General features: G+C 41.9%; 1 protein-coding gene across 5 annotated transcripts in view; it reads right to left on the bottom strand.

Annotated features, from left to right (window-relative positions):
• Positions 1-255: 255 nt before the first annotated feature.
• Positions 256-18714, bottom strand: part of actn1 (actinin, alpha 1) — a 57065-nt gene continuing 38606 nt past the window's right edge. For 2 of the 5 annotated variants that reach the window (XM_004539930.5, XM_004539929.4), the window contains exons 9-21: positions 16129-16221; positions 14892-15122; positions 13918-14065; positions 13612-13762; positions 13213-13321; positions 12694-12834; positions 7396-7578; positions 6445-6579; positions 5755-5934; positions 4147-4293; positions 1586-1651; positions 1131-1289; positions 256-844 (exon numbers count right to left, since the gene is read on the bottom strand). In XM_004539930.5, the coding sequence (XP_004539987.1) occupies positions 686-844; positions 1131-1289; positions 1586-1651; positions 4147-4293; positions 5755-5934; positions 6445-6579; positions 7396-7578; positions 12694-12834; positions 13213-13321; positions 13612-13762; positions 13918-14065; positions 14892-15122; positions 16129-16221 (1902 nt within the window). In that variant the 3' untranslated portion in view covers positions 256-685. Of the gene's footprint in view, positions 845-1130; positions 1290-1585; positions 1652-1973; positions 2055-4146; positions 4294-5754; positions 5935-6444; positions 6580-7395; positions 7579-12693; positions 12835-13212; positions 13322-13611; positions 13763-13917; positions 14066-14891; positions 15123-16128; positions 16222-18714 lie in introns of all 5 variants that reach the window. The other 3 variants (XM_004539927.6, XM_076877560.1, XM_012921482.4) reach the window with 2 other exon arrangements.

Raw genomic sequence — 18714 nt, 5'->3', positions numbered from 1 at the left:
GGGTACATTGGCATGCAGACTGGAGCAGCCAGGAATACACCAACCTTCCGATGAGTAGATGGCCTAAAAATGTCTATATATATATATACGCATATACACATACTGGCTACCAGCTTTTCTTTGGATTTTAGGAGTCATACAGGTAGTTTAAAGATGTAAGAAAATATACTACAGGCACAAACTCCCCACTTAACCCTCTTTGGGGAAAAAAATGCCACTGATGATTCCTGGAGCAAACAAAATTAGAAGAGAAAGTATAGCATTTTTTTCTTTATTACAATTGTTGTCTCTTATTTTCAATCAGGTGAAGAAAAATACCTTTTTTGTTCAGTATAATAAAATATGTTAACTTTATTCATTTCATGAAGAAAAACAATGACAACAAGAAAATAAAAACAGAAAAAATATTTTTTGTCTCTCCCTCTTTGTAAACCTGGAGAGCTGCTGCATTGCGTGGGAAGCAAATACAACGGAAACAGAGTGTGAGGGAGCGGTGGAGAGGCTGGACAGGTGGAGGGGGAGAAAAGCAGGAGGAGACATAGGATAATGACAAAAAGATAAGGCCAGAGACATACCAAAAAAAAAAAAAAAAAAATGAACAGGAGGGTGGTGACTGGGCATTTTGGAGGACGTGGCGGTTGATTAGAGTAGGCTGGTGGTCCCGCGCCAGGACGACTGACAGTGTTCAGAGGTCACTCTCTCCATACAGGGCGGTGGAGAACGACATGTAGTCGAGGGCTCCGGGGACACCGTCGGGGCCAGTGTACGGGGCCATGCGAGCGATGCAGTACTCGGCCTGGTCTGGGGGCAGCTCCCTGCGGAGCTCATCAGCTAGGATGTAATTCTAACAGGCATGACAAAAACAAACAAGAGATGTTACAAAATTAGACAAACATAAGATAATAGAAAAGCCAGGAAAACAAACGATGATGGTCAAAAGCTCTGCAGAGCTGAGATGTATTGCAGATAATCTCCTGTGTACTTATGGTAGTCATGCCATTCATTGTTAGCGCTCAGTTATTAACTATGACCACTTTAAGTGCAATTCTAAAGGATTAAGCTTCAGAATTATCTATGTTTAATTTTTACCAATATATATAGGCTGTGTGTTGTTTAATATAATACTTTACCTTATCCCCTGCCAGAACTTTGAAGGAGGCCATGACTTGGTCGGCGGTGTCTGTGTCGGCTGTTTCGCGGGACATAAAGTCGATGAATGCCTGGAAGGTGACGAGGCCCATTCTGTTGGGGTCCACTATGCTCATGATGCGGGAGAACTCGTTTTCACCCTGTGGTAACAGAGAGGATGTATGAGAGACGATGCACAAAGCACAGCAAATGACTAACACCCTGCATGCAGTGATATATTTGTCCTACTGTTAATGTGCAAGTATGTAATAAACAAGCAAATTTTAAGCAGTTCAGAATAAATTGAATTGCACTTAAAAAAAATTAGACAAGTCCAAAATAACATCAACAGCACAGTATTTGATCATATTTAAGGTTAAAAAAAAAATCTCATTACCGCTTCTTGTTACTAACACATAAACAAATGGTCATACTTGAAAACTGCACATGGCTTTACCAGGTTGTAACCCATGGAGATAAGGCAGGTTTTGAAGTCTTCAGGGTCCATGATTCCTGTTCTCTTCTACAAGATGTCAGCGAGGGAAAAACAAAACCAGGCGGAAAAGAGAGAAACAGAGAAGGAGGGGCAGGGATAGCCATGTGAAGCATTAAAGGTTAAAAAAAAAAAAAAAAAGAGTAGAATTAAGGAAGAAATCCACACAATTCGCGATGTGGATGTTGCAAGGTGAGGGGGAAACCACAGAGGGACATGTAGAGAGGAGGAAGAAAAGCAAGAATAGAATCGAAGGGGAGGGATTGAAGTATAAGGGGGAAAAAGCCAAAGAAAAACAAAAAAAGAAACCAGTTAAACCTCTCACCGTAAGGGCGTGGTTACAATTAAGTACCTGTGCATCGTTGGCGATATCGAAGCCCAGGCTGATCAGGCAGGCCTTGAACTCCTCCGCGCCCAGAGTGCCCGAGTGGTCCTGGGGTGTGGGAGGCCAGTGCCAGGCGAGGCGTCGGGGCCACAGGCCATGCAGCAACACATACAGGGGTGTCAGTGGTGGTGAGGTGAGGGAGTGGTGGTGGAAGGGGGCAGGACAGGTGAGGTGGTGTTGGTGGGGAAGGAGTAGAAGTGGGTGGGGGGAGGGCGTAGTGCACCATGCACGGTGGGGGCAAAAAGAGGTGAGGGGGTGAAGAGGGCCATGCACAAGAGATAGAAAACAGAGAACACAGTGCATATTCATTAGGATCTGGCAGGTGAACACACGGTGGCAGCAGTGCTGCCATGCTTGGCGAGGCATTCAGAGGCGTTAATGTGCAGTGTGGCAGGCAGACTACAGGACCTTGTGGAGAGGTTATCGATATCATTGATGGCACATGTACTTAGCAACACAATGGTTATCCTTCTTAGAAGCAGAACTTTCTTTTTACAGCAAAACACTGGAGTGAGCACGTCATAAAACAGTTACAATCATAAGTCTTTTTTTTTTTTTTAAATCACAAAATCAGATGGTTTAAGAGCGTCAGTTTGGGTTTCGAAAACAAACATTTTCAGTTTAATATGAGAGAAGATGAAGTAAACCTCAACTATTCCCATTTGAGAAGCTGTAACCACCATCATTATTCAGTTATTTTTTTCAGTATTGGCTAATCTGGCTTAATATCTGGCTAATCAAGCAATGTCAGAAAAGCTGTTCATTAAACATGAACAAAGAAAATCTTCAGAGAAAGATGTGAATCCTGAGACAACCAGGAAATACTTTTTGCTTTTATCCTCAGTAGAATTTAAAAAGCAGATAATTGCAGCACTTTAGGTCCCCATCACATCTACCAACTCGTGTTTAGCTGAGCTTTCAGCTAAACATGTGTAAACCAAAGCAGGACGAGGTCTACATTTGTGCTCCTGTGGACTCTGATTGTTGAGCTCGGGTATTGATTAACAATAGGATGGCTCCGGATGAAGGCATGAACTTATGGTAATATGCGGGGGTGGGATGGTGGAGATAAATAAAATCTCATCCATAATTGATGCTGCTCCTGACATGTCTGCGCCAGTGTAAACACTAAGCTCTGGAGGTAGGAGAAGGAGCTTTACAGAGGCAGCTATGCAAGGAAAGCCTGTAATGTGAACTTTAATATTCCTCTTCTGTTCCATCTTAATTTCACGTATCACAAAAGCATCCAGCTGAGCCTTGAGGCTCATTCTGCCAGACTACCACTTTTCCAAAAATGTCTGAAAGCTTTTAAAGATGAATGTTGCGTCACTGAACTGTAAGTCTCTTTTCAACCCAGCCATAACACTTGGGTGCACCCTTACGCGTTCCACAAACAACTCTACTCTACACACTCATTTTCTTCAAGTTTCTGGTTAAAGGATTGCTGTTAGCCACACGTCGGGCAGCATGACAGGATAAAAAAAAATGATCTCAAACCGGTTAGGTTATACAGCCTCACCTCATCTTCTTTGCTTTGCTGGTGATGTCTGAATATACAGAAAAATGAGTGACTCCACATGCCACAGTGTTACTTAAATCTGCAGAAGAATAGTTTGACATTTTGGAAAAATGCATTGTCTAATAGTAGAGGCAGTACATGGTTAGCCTAGAGCTCATAAAGCTCACAAAAGGGCACCTCAGAAGTTCAGAGTTTTTCCTGCATAGAGGAATTTTTGGCACTTCCCAAAGAGGTTTGAGGTTGTTGCTATTGGTGTGTGTATGTGTAGAAACCCCAAAGACCTGGCCAGGAAACAGTCTGAGTTAATACCCTTGTCAAACTGTGCAACTTGCACTTTGAAACCTTTTCATCTCATTTGCTGAATGCAAATGAGGTACAGCATGCTAATTAACCAGCTAGTGTCTGATGTCGGTTGCTTGAACATGCAAAACCGTTTTTCTTCTTCTGTGTTTAGCTGGTTTAGTCTCACATTTATCAGACAAACATGAGAGGTGCATCAAATTTGTTAGTGAAGGAACCTAAAAGCATATTTCCCAAATGTCAAAAAAAGTTTAAAACAAACTAAAGCTGTCTGCAAATGTCCGGACCTCTCCAGTGTGCCTGCACAGTGCGAGTACTGACCCTGTCGAAGTGGTTGAAGGAAGCCCGGAACTCGTTAAGCTGCTCCTGGCTGATGCCCTTGGCGTCTCGTGTCAAGATCTGGTTCTCGATTTCGTTGATGGTACGAGCGATGGTGGTGAGCAGCTGCTCCCAGCCCACACGGATGTGCTGGAGGGGAGAGAAAGATGAAGACGAAGGAAGTGTTAAGGTGGGCTAAAGAAGAGTTTCAGAGGGACTGGTTTTAGCTGAGCTTTAGCCGAGGTGGTTTGTAGATTGTTTTATGCCCTGTGTAAAGAGAAGAGGAAAATTGCAGCTCAGTACAAGGCAGATGTGTCAGATATAGACTGTAAATTGAACTTTTGAAGAATAAAATGTTAGAACTATCTGAATGCTGATAATGCACATTCTATTATTTGTCTGCCCTTTTGCTCTAACAGGTACAAAGATTACAGTGAAAAATGATGGCTGTCTATCAACCGCACTCCAGACTGAGTACAATTCACTCAGCTGTGTATAAAACAGCATCCTCCAAACTATGTTCATGTCAACAAAGCCCATAAAAACAGCAAAACCATGTTTATACCATCTCTCAGCACTGATTTTACAGCGTGTGGTACTCAGGGTTCAAATCCATTAGATTCTGCTCAAATATGTGCAGCTAGAAAATGGTCAAAACACAAACAAATATGCAAAATAGTTTACTAAACCAGCCGAGGATGGCAAACATTGCAACAGGAGCCAATATTCTACTTGCTGGGGACTAGTTTCAACTGCAGATCAGTGCGTGTAAGGCAGGGGTGTCAAACTCCCGTCCTCGAGGGCCAGCATCCTGCTTGTTTTTGAGATATCCTTGCCCTACCTGCAGCTGATTACCTGGATCAGGTGTGCTTTGCCAATAAGAAGCTACAAGGGCAGGTTAGTTGGAAAACAAGCAGGAGAGCGGTCCTCGAGGCCTGGAGTTCGACACCTGTGGTGTATGGAGAGGACTGTATATACGGGACTGACCCTTAAACAAAGGGCGACATCACGGCTAACAGATGTGTTTCTTCTCTAATTTTTGGACAACAGTAGAGCTCGCTGGCACAGAAATACACCAATGAGCTTTTAGTTAATTTATTGCTGGTTTTAATATTTTCATGTAATTTGTTGTGTGAGACAACAAGAAAGTAGATTAAGAAGAGATCTACTCTCATAAGAAAAAAAGAATGTCCTTCATTTACTAAAAAACAGTAGACGAGGTGCTTTTGTTGCTTCCCAGTAGCTGATTCTGGACAGATGCCTACATAAAAGTTTGGAAAATATGTCTGTAATTATGCAGACAAAATACAAATTAGTTTGGCTTGTAAAAGCTATTCTTGGCGGGGATAGTTCCCCAAAACTTGGCTCATGAGCCAGAAAGTTGATACTGTACACTGAAGACCAGATGGTAAACCGCCAAAAATTCCATATTCTTAAAGGCCTTCTTGTGGGCATGTAAACATACCGCCATCTATTGTTCTGTAGTGTTTGGAAACCAAGAAAACCAAAGTATTCACAGGACACAGACAAGTCAGACAGACGAGTCAAAAAGCCGGAGTGAAATTAGGAACAGTAATGTGAATATTTGTTGGCGCCAGAAGAAATGTTTACCTCCATGGTGTAGTTAGTGTGCTTGTTGTCAAAGATGAGAGCTTCCTGAATGAGCTGGTGGTCTCCCTCCAGCTGGTCGATCTTTGGCTTGTAGTTGACGATGCTTTTCTCGTACTGGCGGAGGTGCGTCAGCTGGTCCTCCAAGGTGCCGTGCATCTCGATTGAGATGCGGCCAATTTCCTGTGTAAGCACACAGAGAAGGTTATGACACCTTTTAATGAGAACAATGAGTCACAGCGGAGAGGAGGACATGCACACATGAATCCATTCAAGAATAGTCAAAAATGGCTTTGAAGCTTTTCGTTCATCAATTTTTTTTATTTTTTATTTTTAAAAGGACAGCATCTCTGCTATTTTACTGAATATAACATATGTCACCATTATGTAAGTACCACCTGGATCAAGCTTTCAAGAACACGAAAATGTCTCCTTTATATAAGGCTACAGTAGCTCCCACATTTCAAAGTGTTATCAAATAATATTTTAACACCAAATAAGAGCAACTATCAAAAAGCCAAAACTAAAGTCTTATATATTTTATCATTATTTAATATGAAATTGAATATGAAATTCTGTGACAGGAAAAAAAACTAATAACCTCTAGTTCAGACCTAAAGACCAAACCATCACTCTGGCCTCATTCTCAACTTATAACGTGCTCCTCCGACTGCGGTTTCTGCTCACACTGACCTCCATCTTGGTTTGGATCCAAGGCCCGATGACATTGGCCTGGTTGGCAAACTGTCTGCGCAGACGCTCGTTGTTCTGCTGCCGGGCGTGCTCTTCAATCAAAGCCTGGTCGCGCTGCGGCACCAGCTGCCTGACCTACAGCAGCCGGGAGATTGATGGAAACACCCAAGTGCGTTAATACTGAGTCGTGTGGCTATAATAAAGATGGGAACAACGCAACCTGTAATGAAAGGAGAAACTCTTTTTCCCCCCCCCCATTTTTTTTTTTTTTTAAAAGATCTTCTCTCAGCGCTTCACTCTTTTCATAACACAAGTTCTTATTCCCTTACTGAATATAAAAATAAATCTCTTATGCCACTAAAGCTTACCAAAGCATGAATTTGCTTTGACTGGAGCTGCCATACTCATTTTACGTTACTTTAAAGAGCTCACATTTTCTTTGTTGTCTCTTTTGTTGCCTGCCTTTTTCTCCCAGTCTTTTGTTCTAAATTTAATTATCTCTGAATTATTATGCAGAATTGTAGGCAATAAAGTGTGGGTTTGTATTCTGACTGATTAAATATTAAAAAGTAATAAAAACCAACATGACACAAAACAAGCTTTTCTTTCCCTGATGTTTTTCTCTTTACCAATTGTTCTCCCAAGACCTCTATTATTTACTATGTTATGCCTCATCCAAAGTTTTTGTCGTGTACATTTTTGCTTTTATTTCCTTCACAGGCTTTCTTTCTTTCTTTCTTTCTTGTTTGGATGTATGGACAGTCCAGATCACTTAAAAATCTGGATTAAGAAGGGAATGGATAACTGAAAGGGGAAAAAAAATGCACTAGACCCCAAATTTTCACTCATCATGCACAAAAAAAAAAAAGGGGGGGGAAAAACCCACACATGAAAACACCAACAAATGAAAACAAAAAACATAACATTTTACATGTTTATTGATTATATTACCTTGTCCCATTTGGCATTAATCTCCTGTGGGTTGATGGTAGTATAGGGGTTGGTGCCGGCAATATTCACGTGATAGGTCTGCACAATTTTGGCAATCTCATTGTGAATTCCCAGGATGGCCAAGCGCTCTTTGTCAGCCTCTGGTAGCGTGGCTTTGAACTGCTCGTGGGCTGTGCTTAATCCCTGAGACACAAAATGTAGACAAACAATTAGGACGACTTCTTTGAACATCAGGACTTGGAAATGTTCACAGACAGTGTTCTCTGCTATATAAAACACTGCATAGACACTGTTACAGCAGTCAAACGGATCCAGGCTTATCCCAACCAAAAGCCCTGGATGACCCGGGAGGTCAGGCAGCTGCTGAAGGAGAGGAACATTGCGTTCAGGTCTGGCAACAGGGATTACTACACCACAGCCCGATCCAACCTGAAGAGAGGCATCAGAGAGGCGAAGGGGGACTATAGGAGGAGGATTGAGGACCATCTGAAGAGTAATGCCAGCCGGCAGGTGTGGCAAGGCATCCAGCACCTAACCAACTATAAGATCAATCTCGGAGCTGCGGACGGTGACCTGGAGCTGGCAGAGGAGCTGAATATCTTCTTCGCCCGCTTTGAGACCAGGGTACCGGAGGTATTGGAGCCACAGCAGCAACACGCCACCCATAGCAGCACCACCCTCACCCTGGAAGAGCACGAGGTGAGGCGCATGCTGCAGGCTGTTAACCCGAGGAAGGCGGCGGGTCCTGATGGTGTGCCAGGTCGAATATTGAGGGATTGTGCAGAACAGCTGGCTGGGATCTTCACCAGGATCTTCAACAAATCCCTCGCACAGGCGACTGTCCCACTCTGCCTGAAGTCCTCCACCATAGTCCCCTTGCCTAAGAAGCCCCACATCACCGGCCTGAATGACTACAGACCGGTGGCACTCACCCCAGTGGTAATGAAATGCTTTGAGAAGCTGGTCCGCAGACACATCACAGCAGCCCTGCCCCGCAGCCTGGATCCACACCAGTTTGCCTACAGAGCAAACAGGTCCACGGAAGACGCTGTAGCCACAGCACTCCATGCTGCATTAACACACCTGGAAGAGCATGGTAGCTATGTGCGGATGCTCTTCGTGGATTACTGCTCAGCTTTTAACACCATCCTTCCACACAAACTGGTGGCCAAGCTACAAGACCTGGGGCTTCCATACAGCACCTGCATGTGGATCAACAGCTTCCTCTCGGGCCGTAGACAGAGAGTCAGAGTTGGCCATCACACATCCTCAGCCCTGAGTCTCAGCACTGGCTCACCCCAGGGCTGTGTGCTCAGTCCACTGCTCTACTCTCTCTACACACATGACTGCACTCCTCGCCACCACAGCAACATCTTTGTGAAATTTGCAGACGACACCACAGTGGTGGGGCTCATTTCCAAGGGAGACGAGTCTACGTACAGAGACGAGGTGGAGCAGCTGACGTCATGGTGTAAGGCCAATAACCTCCTCCTCAACACTTCAAAAACCAAAGAACTCATAATAGACTTCAGAAGGAAAAAGGCAGAGATCCAACCACTATTCATAAATGGGGACTGTGTAGAAAGGGTGGCAAGCTTCCGCTTCCTGGGAGTCAATATAGAGGAGAACCTTTCCTGGAGTGTGAACACCTCCGAGCTGCTGAAAAAGGCCCAACAGAGACTGTACTTCCTGAGAATTCTCAGGAGGAATAACATCACACAGAGACTGCTGGTGTCCTTCTACAGAGCCACCATTGAGAGTGTTCTAACTTACTGCATATGTATTTGGTACACTAGCTGCACAGGGGCTCAGAGGAAAGCACTCCAAGGGATCATTAACACCGCCCAAAAGATCATTGGCTGCCCTCTCCCCACACTGGAAGTTCTACACAATGCCCACTGTTTTAAAAAGGCCCAAAACATCATAAAAGACACCTCACATCCTGGCCACTCCCTGTTCGAACTGTTGCCCTCAGGCAGACGGTACAGGGCAATCAGAGCAAGGACTAATAGACTCAAACACAATTGTTATCCAACTGCAATAACACATCTGAATACTACAAAAAAAAATGTCCATCACGCCACTCTGAAACATGTGTGGGAATGTATGTGAATGTTTCACTGTTACATCTTATTAGTATTTTAAGTATTCTATCTATTTTATTTATTGAATTTTATTGGTTTATTTATATTTTGATATTGCTAGGGATGATGCAATGATCGGGGACCATTCTTAATTTCGTTGTTCTCGTGACAATGACAATAAAGTTTCTGATTCTGACTAGCCTTTTTTGTGAATTATGAAATATAAAAAAAATTTGAGTTTGAATTTTTTTTGCTTAAAAACTGTAGTGATATGGAACTTATATAACACTGTGCAGAGATATTAAGAAAGATTTATTTTAAAAAGAAGCAGCCAAAACCAAACATGTAATATAAGCTTCCTCAGTCTGATGAAGTGTTGATTCAAACAACTGCATTTTCATTTTTGTTCTCTTGATTGATTCATTAGTTAAGACAAACTTGCTTAGGTCTGCTTGCATCTGCTTTTATGGTTTTATACCAGAATCTGACAAAGTCAAACTCTGATATTGTGTTTAATTGCATTCCTGCTGTGAGTGAGATGAGAAGATCCATGTCTGTGTGTCTGTGTCAAATCTGTTTGATAAATGTTAGATTTAAGTCTAAAGCCCATCAGAAGAGAACAACATCCACCTGCTGAGAGTTTTTAATTTAAAAAAAATTCAGTTTTAAAGAGGCCCCAGACAGTGCTTTATTTTATGAAAGCTTTCTGTTACAGCCATCCTATCACTGGGCTGGAATTCTCCTCTGTTAGATCAAATATGATTTGTGGCAAAGAGGAAGTACCTCACACAATAGTGCAAACAAACCTGGAAGTGCTTAACTGTTAACAATAGGCTCCCTAATGCAATTTCAGTGCTAAGCAGCTATAGAGAGAAATTCAAAACAAACAGTCAGCTCATGTTATCGCGGTTTAATCATTAAGTAGCAAAAACACCCTGCTTGTTGTCCAGTTCATAATTTTCATATGATCTTAGAATACTCCAGGGGTCCGTTCTTCGTACCTCGCTAAGTAAGTTAGCTGGATTTGATTGTTGACGATTTCGCGTGATCTTGGATTGTTCGGTTCTCCGAAGCCCATCCGGGACTTGCTGTCATAGCAACAGAGCCGTAAGCGTAAACCTGCTTGGGAGCAGGTTTACTTCATGTAAACAGGATTAGATCGCGGCCACTCAGGTATGTCCGCTTCATTTATACGAAAGCAACAGCGATATTTTACCACTGTTTTACCATAAATAAATATTATCAATGTAACTAAAGATAATGCAGTATTTGATTCTTTTATTGATTCCATACAGATACATACAGGTCATTTCCTAAAAAAAGGGAAATGTACTATTAATCATTCTATTTCATGTATTTGATTATTACAGATTTAATTCATATTTCAGAGTAGTAATTGTAAATTACTTCATGTAATCAAGATGAGAGACCACGGCTACAAAAGCGAAAGTGGATTTGGGAAGTCTGTCGCAGCCATGTCCTGTCCGTATACGCGAGCCACCCATTGCGGAAGGTGCAAGATTGATAAGGAGAGTCCTCAGAATTCAGCGTATATTGCGGGACAGACAGGATCCTTTAGCTCAGCGCGACAGTGTGCTCATAGAGAGATATCGATTTTCCCGTGAGGGTATTATTTACTTAACCAACTTGTTGACGAGGGGGTGCAGGACCACCACCTGTCTTTTTTTGCTCTGCCCTTTTCTTGGTTGCTGTTATAAACAAACAAACAGATTATTCCAGGGTCTCTTTCCAAGAGACGAAAAGCAATATAAGTGATAAATATTACCATTCTGTAGACTATTCTTATATTTCACTTTTACTTGTTCCCATGTTCTAGTGGGTCCTGTCGTGGCTCTAATGTGAAAGAGGATATAATGTAATATAATATAATATGATATAATGTAATATAATATAATAAATTACTTACAAGTTTAATTTGTCAGAAACTTTCTGCCAGCCCTCTCTCCTTGCTTTTGCAGCCTTTGCAGTGTTCCCTTGCGTTTTAATTAAACTCTGAAACTCCTGAAATCCCTCAATCAAGAGTTCTTGCTCTGCTGCCAAAAAATACTGAGCGCGCTCCTTCGACATTTTCGCCGACCAATCAAAGGGTTGCCGATCAATGTTTCTACTATCGATGCATAGCCCCTTTTAAGCCACCCAGTGATCTCACATTACTTCATCCAGCTGTACTAATCGTCAACAACAGGTGTGTTCGGAGAACCGGAATAGCGAGCTCAAAGTTGGCACGATGATTTGATCTTGGATGTAGTAAGCGAGGCACGAAGAACGGACCCCTGGAGTCATTTGACCTTGAAATTCAATTCAATTCAGTTTTATTTATATTGTGCCAAATGACAACAGCAGTCACCTCAGGACCCTGAAATATTACAGAGAAAACTCCAATAATCAGATCAAGTACTTGGTGACAGCGGGAAGGAAAAATTCCCTTTTTAACGAGAAGAACCCTCTGGCAGATCCAGGCTTAGGAAGGGCAGCAATCTGCTGCAGCTGGTTGGGGGTGAGGACAAAAGAGAGCCCATTCCTGTTGAACTCTGCTGTTGCTTCCTTCCCTGTTCTAGCCCACAGATCAAAGGCTCTGAATACTGAATGGAACTGAAATTAATGGAATTTGTTTTTTGTGTGACAAGTCGTTAAATATTTAGATAATGGTAAATCGTACACCAAAACTTTACAGAAGCACACTTTGCACAATTGAGCCGGTCATTTTAGAGTTTGATTGATCTTTCTAAAACAGACGGTGTTGGACTAGCTAGGAGCAAAAGTTTTGGAGAATTTGTTTCCATATAATAATGTAGTCATGAAATAAAACCATAAATCTTAGCATATTTATGATTTTAGTAGTCTCACATCATAAGAAGTACTCAGCGAAATGTAAAGTAACAACCATTATGACTTATCCAAAGCATCTATTTAGTTTGCTGAAGATATATCAACTTGGTCATATGTTCATTTATTACCATTATGTACCACTAGAAGGTGCAATATGCTGTTATGGTAGCAGGCAATATGTTGCTTCTTCACATTAACTTGACATAGATGATAGCTGCTTAGCCAACGCTCATCAAGAAAGTAAAGAAGCACCAAACGAACAAATACCTGCGTTAACTTCGCAGCTACATAACCCCTGCTGTGTGTTTAAAGGCTGACAATTCTATTTATTCCCTAAAGTCGCATGTATTTTTCCCCATCTCACCTGGATCTCTTCAATGGTGTGGACAATAAATGTATCCTGCAGGTCCTCCATTGCGCCCTCCATCCAGTTGTTGAACGGAGCCGCTCTTTTGGCAAACTCAAGGTACAGCTGGTCGATGGTTTCAAGGAGCTTCTCTGTTCTCTGTTGAGCATTAAAAATGTGATAAACATAAATTTACAGGGTTTTTATTGACCTTCAAAGTCTATTTGGGTGAAATTTAAGAATTCGTGGAGGCTTTTTTTTTTTTGCATGAGCATTCACAGAGCTCAGAGGGATTTGGGGGGTTATATCTTCACAAATAAAGTCTCTAAACTTGAAAGGCTTTTCAAGGCCAGCAGAAACTCTGAAATTGTCGTCACAGTTTCTCACTGTGAGGAAAAACTCTTTCATCTCTAAATTTTTGCCCTCACTGGCATAAAGAAGGACAGGGGGAATTTAAAACACTTTAAAGCGAGTCAGAAATGTGACTCTTTGCTAGGTTGTTTACTTTCGATTCCCTTTGGGCTTGTCCCATGTTACCTGCAGAGCCTCGCTGCGTTTCTGGGTCAGACCTCCCAGAGCGTCCCATTGGTCGCAGATCCGCTGGCAGCGAGCGTTAACACTGGGGGAGTCATAGTAGTCCAGCTCACTGGAGCACAAAAGAGACAGGAACACAAGTGGTTCGTTATCTGCAGCAGAGCAGCTTTAACTCACATTAATCATCTTTCATAGATAAGAATTTTGTTCCTGTTTGTCTGTCATCTTGATTTGTTGATTTTGTGTTTTATGTGGCGTGAAATGAGAATGAGCAGAATGTCCTAGTTGTAGGCTCAGCTCTTACTGTGCAAACAGGCAAGCTGTAAATGCACAGGAGCCCTCAAATTATCCAACTCTACTTCATCCTTTTATTGATCCACAGAAGGTGTTCACTTCTCTTACTTTAACTCCTGTGCAATGGCTGCAATCTGCTCCACGCGGTCCTGGTGTGCCGCCAGGTCACTCTCAAAGGCCTCGTGTTTTTTCAGCAAAGCCTTAATCTCTGACAGAGAGGCCGTCTCATAGTCCCGCTTCTGCAGCATGTCCTCTTTACCTTCAGGGGGAGACACAGAAAGTATATCATTAAAGCTAAAATATCTCCCACCTATACTTCTGCATTTTTACTTTACCTCAGCCACACAGCACTAAACACAGGAGCGCTCTGGTTCGTTATGTTCATATGTGCACTTTTTTCAAAACAGCAGATACCTTCAGTCCAGGCTTCGTGGATGGCTGCTTTCTGCCTGAACTTCTCTGCCAGGTGGTCGAGTCTCTCCAGCCTGCGGATCTCGTTGAGGAGCCATTCTTCGTAGCCTTTCTCTGCTCCCTCTAGATTTCCCCATGCATTGTTAATGTCCTGCATGAGGCAAAGGAGAAACAGTCTAAAACAGGCTGTGACTTCAACGGATGAAAATCTGAGCTATAAATCCAAGTAAACAAAACAGCTTTCATGTTCTGCGACTACATATATTATTTTACAAATACACACATCCACAACATAACATTACTTTACTTAAACCTCACATTTACTTTTATGGCTCACTGTCTTAAGTCTGTACTTAGCAACTGTATATATTCTACTTAAGGAGTGACGACTTATTCTGTTTAGATCAGTCCTCAACGTGGAGCTGAGACTGCTAAACCTTGAGTGTAAAATGTTAAGGTACTATTTGTTGCACTGTTTGAAAATGCTAAATGTTTTACATGCATTCAAATTGCTTGGAATTTGCATGTGCAAATGTTGAGCACCTTAATTACACAAAAATGGTTTTAGAAACTTGGTTTGAGCCATTTAGAAGTTCAAAAGCAGTTGTTACTTTTGTCTGGCTGTATTTGAGCTTTGATAAATGCTTTGCAGATGAGGCTTTATTGCCTTTTTCAGTTAATAATGAAAGCTTTAAGACTGAACCAAAAGGGAATTGAAAACAGTGAAGTTACAGTTGGTGGAATCTTATTCGATTTGTTCGTATACTATTTATTTCACAGTTATAATGGGAAAAATGCCTCCTGATGTTTTGAGACTTTACAAATTGTAAAATGTTTATGTAATTGTTGTCACGGCGTAATTATTCATATTATGTAATAGTAGAAAATGCAAAATTGTTAGAGTAAAAAAAGTTACAATGTTTTCTGACATCTCAAACTTTTTCAAGTTTGTTCTTTCAGAAACTGCCCTGACTTACCGAGACCATCTTTCCCTCAGAGGGCATGAACGCAGGCCTGTTGCTGAGCCTCAGCTTGGTCTGCAGGGTGTTGAAATTGATCTCCAACTGGCACTTTTCCTGCACTTTGGGCGGCTTGTGGAGGCGGCGATAATCTCTGAAGTCCTCCAGCTTCTGCTGCATGGCCTGCATGGTGTTCTCCGGCATTCGGTTCTCCAGCCAGGGGATGGTGCGACGGATCCACTCCAACAACTGGGGTGTTGTGTAATGTGTGGAAAAGTGTATGTATGTATGTGTGTGTGGTAAAAGATGAGATTATGAGGAGGCAGATGGAGGGAAAATGAGTTCATGGAGATGAATGGGGAAGAAGAACCATGCAAATCACAGAAAATGGAGCGTAATGATCGTCAGAGAGGAAGAAGATGAGATGTGTTGGATGTGATTGACATGTGAAGAAAGAATATAAGGTGAGATAATTAGTTGACTAGTTACGTTTTACTAACTGATTGCAACGAAATGTATGTTTTGTGTCTTTTTGTTTTCTCTCATTTTCTTTACCATTATCTATAACACAGCATCAGATATACACAAATATTTTTGTATTGAAAGTTCACTTATTTTAACCTGACTTTACAACAAGAATGCACCAAAAATAAGTCTTTTTAAAATAGTTTTTAATAAACAGTTAACTTTTAAAAATCCACTGATTTTTTCAAGGAATTGTTCATCATTTGGGGAAATAGACATACTTTCTTTTGTCATGAGAGATAAAAGTCTCAGCTTCAGTGGCATAAAGTGCTAGCCTGAACCTGCCCACTGGTACTGTGGTAGGTAAATACGTAAGGATAGAATGAAATAAACACGTTAAGTTCATATCTGTTTGTTTAATCTGTGACAATTTACATAACTGTAAGGTAACTCTATAATGTTATCATGCAGCATGTACTTTACCAATCTGGTCTAATTCTCTGCTACATCAAAAAACCTCATTTATAAGCAAATGGTATAAAATGAGAGAGAAAACAGACCGACTACCAAAAAATCTGATTTTATCTGGTGCACTTCTATGCCTAAAACCTGTTTGTCTGGCCGCTGGTTATCTTGATCTGCCATGTTTATACCTGTTTAGAGCACAAACACCCCCAGGGGTAGGAGGTGAAGGAGTGGTGCAGTAAGGGTGGGGAAAACAGAAAGGGGGGGGGGGGGGGAGTAGAGAAGTTGCAGGGCAATTAAAGGATAAAAACTGGGGTGTGCTCACATCACTGGCCAGCTTCTCATAGTCCTCCATCAGCTGCTCATTCTCTTGGTTGACAGCCAGCACCTTGCAGATCCTGTTGGCCGCTGTCTCTGCCTAAATGGCGGGAGCGAGGGGGGGGAAACAGAGTGAGACCCACAGCTGAGAGAGACAGAGCAAATTTTGAGCCTTGGTGTTATGCAGCTATCTCTAATGTTCCTTGCATATCTAACTGGTGAGTGTGCCACAGGTGATATATTTGATCTGACTGCATCCATCCATCCATCCATCCATCCATCCATCCATCCATACTGCCTACACAGAAGCACTCCAAGATTTCCCAAATGAGTCATTTTTAGGGAATGAAGCAATACATCAGCAACAGCTCTGCAGGGAAGTAAAATCAGGACAGTCACTGCATGTTACCATACCTATAATGTATAATGATGCCTGGACGTGTGTGCTGTACTGAGAATGTCAATGAAATGCCCCAAGATTAAATAGAGTCCAGCCTGTTTCCAGCAGGCACGACTCTAGAGAACAACGGTGACAACTCAGAGAGCTGTAACAATGATGCATTAAACTGTACCTGCCATCAGGTGTAGGGGCAGCGTTCTCTCTGCAACACTATCTTTTTATAGCATAGCAGCAGCAAATAGTGTTATTTTAGCCTCTCAACCTACATAAAGAGAGCTCTGACTGGAGAAATGTAGAGTGAAGCCCAGTGGGGGAACAGAGGGGCTCATCTCTGACATAACACCTCTCTCAGTCTTTAATACTGAATGCACAATGTATGAATAAGTCACTGTGACGATATGTAGTCAGGTAACCTGTTGTGTGTAAGATGAAAATGCTGTAAAGAGAAAAGAATTCTGAAAGAAAATACAAGCAGAAACTGAAGTGACATGCATAAAGTCTGGAAAATATGCAGCAGATTTTAGCTGAGAAATGCAGCACACCCAGACACAGTTTTTAGAATAAAACAAGAAACTCCATCTGCGACTGCAGCAAATCAAAACCATTGGCAATATACCTCTGAAGTGCTTGACAAGTAAATGTATTGATTGAAAAGGCAGCACAGCCTTGCAGCAGTGTCCTTTTAGAGGGTGCACAGTCTCAGTAAGCTAAACCCGAGTCTCCCTCCTGCCCCATTTCATAGTTCACAGCCTGGCATCCCACACTGAGGACTGTTTCCAGCCTCTTTTGTTAAGAGATCACAGGGGAAACTTGGCTCGGTCAGAGACATGCTCCGGGGGTTCCACCAGGAGTTGCCTTAAAAGGAGAGCCATGATGTGCAGGTCGTGCTTCTGTGAGCAAATGTTTGCATGCTGGGCCTGTTTAATGAAAGGCTCGACAGCCAGGACCTCTTTCATGAATTACTTTGTTGTGACATCACAGCGACCAGAGGGAAGGATTATTAAGGTGAAAACCATCTTCCCATTTATCTGCGGTGCCACTGTGGACACTGCCCTATTTTGTGTCTCTTCTGTATGATCAGCAGAAGCCCCACAGACCTGCTGCTCAAACCTTCAGGTCAGAAGAAAGTCAACTCGAAGAGATGGTTTGTTTCAGACAGTGGAAAAACTAAGGGGGCGCACCAAGACTTGATATAACAAATATTTTTAATGGAACAATTAAAGGAAATTTTATCATAATAGGTCCCGCATTAAAACCTAGAGATCATAGTTCTTTGATTCTTTTGACATTCCTTTTTTGATTCAAGCCCTTAAACTTGCAATTACTAATTTTTAGCCCCTTTGGGACAGCAGAAACACTCATTAAACACCACAAATTTCTACCAAATAACAGATTTTGAGCATGATTGCAATTTTCCCTCCCGTTCCCTCCTGTCTCTTTAGCAGCTATAAATGAGTTCTTTTGTCTAGTGTGAAGTTTAACTGAGCTTTTCACTTTAAACATTTGACAACACTGACTGAGAAACAAAAGAAATAAACTGGCATGTCTGACAGCAAAACTAAGAGCTGAAAGAAGCTAAAACAAAGCACAGAAGAGCGACAAACTGTGATAAAATTCTGGGCACTCTCCTCGCCACACAGACTATGCACTAATAAAAATGGACCATGTGATCCAATGTTAATAATGGGGCCGTAACTTAAAATTGGACCTTAAAGAAGATGGAATATGTGTGTAACTACAAACTCCATCAAAGCTCAATGAAACCTCCACAATGAGAGAAATAACTAATAGTTTTTTATATTCATGTTCCATTGTCATGTAGCAAACAGGTGATACACATGTGTCTCCTTGCTGCCACCTTTTTTGAACAAGGGAGAAAAAGGAATAACAACATAATCATGTAGCACAGAATCTATTTTTGGATCAGAGACTGAATTGTAACCTGATTATCAGGAATTACACTTCCTTAAAAAACAATACTGTTATTTAACTTTGTGGAGTTAATGTGAGGATTTCCACGTGCAGAGCGTTCCAACATAGGAATGTCTAACTCATAGTGTTTATTGCTAAATATCTGCCCTAAAGGGTGAAATCGGAGGTGTTAAAGAGAGGAGGAGTAACTGTTCCTCCACCCATTGTTTCTGAAATCTACGCCAGAGCTGTAAAACTGTGTGCCAGCCAGCAGCAGTTTCC

This window comes from Maylandia zebra, linkage group LG19 (assembly GCF_041146795.1).
Source record: "Maylandia zebra isolate NMK-2024a linkage group LG19, Mzebra_GT3a, whole genome shotgun sequence".
NCBI classification, from domain to species: domain Eukaryota; kingdom Metazoa; phylum Chordata; class Actinopteri; order Cichliformes; family Cichlidae; genus Maylandia; species Maylandia zebra.
This window is presented reverse-complemented; position numbering and strand designations above follow the sequence as displayed.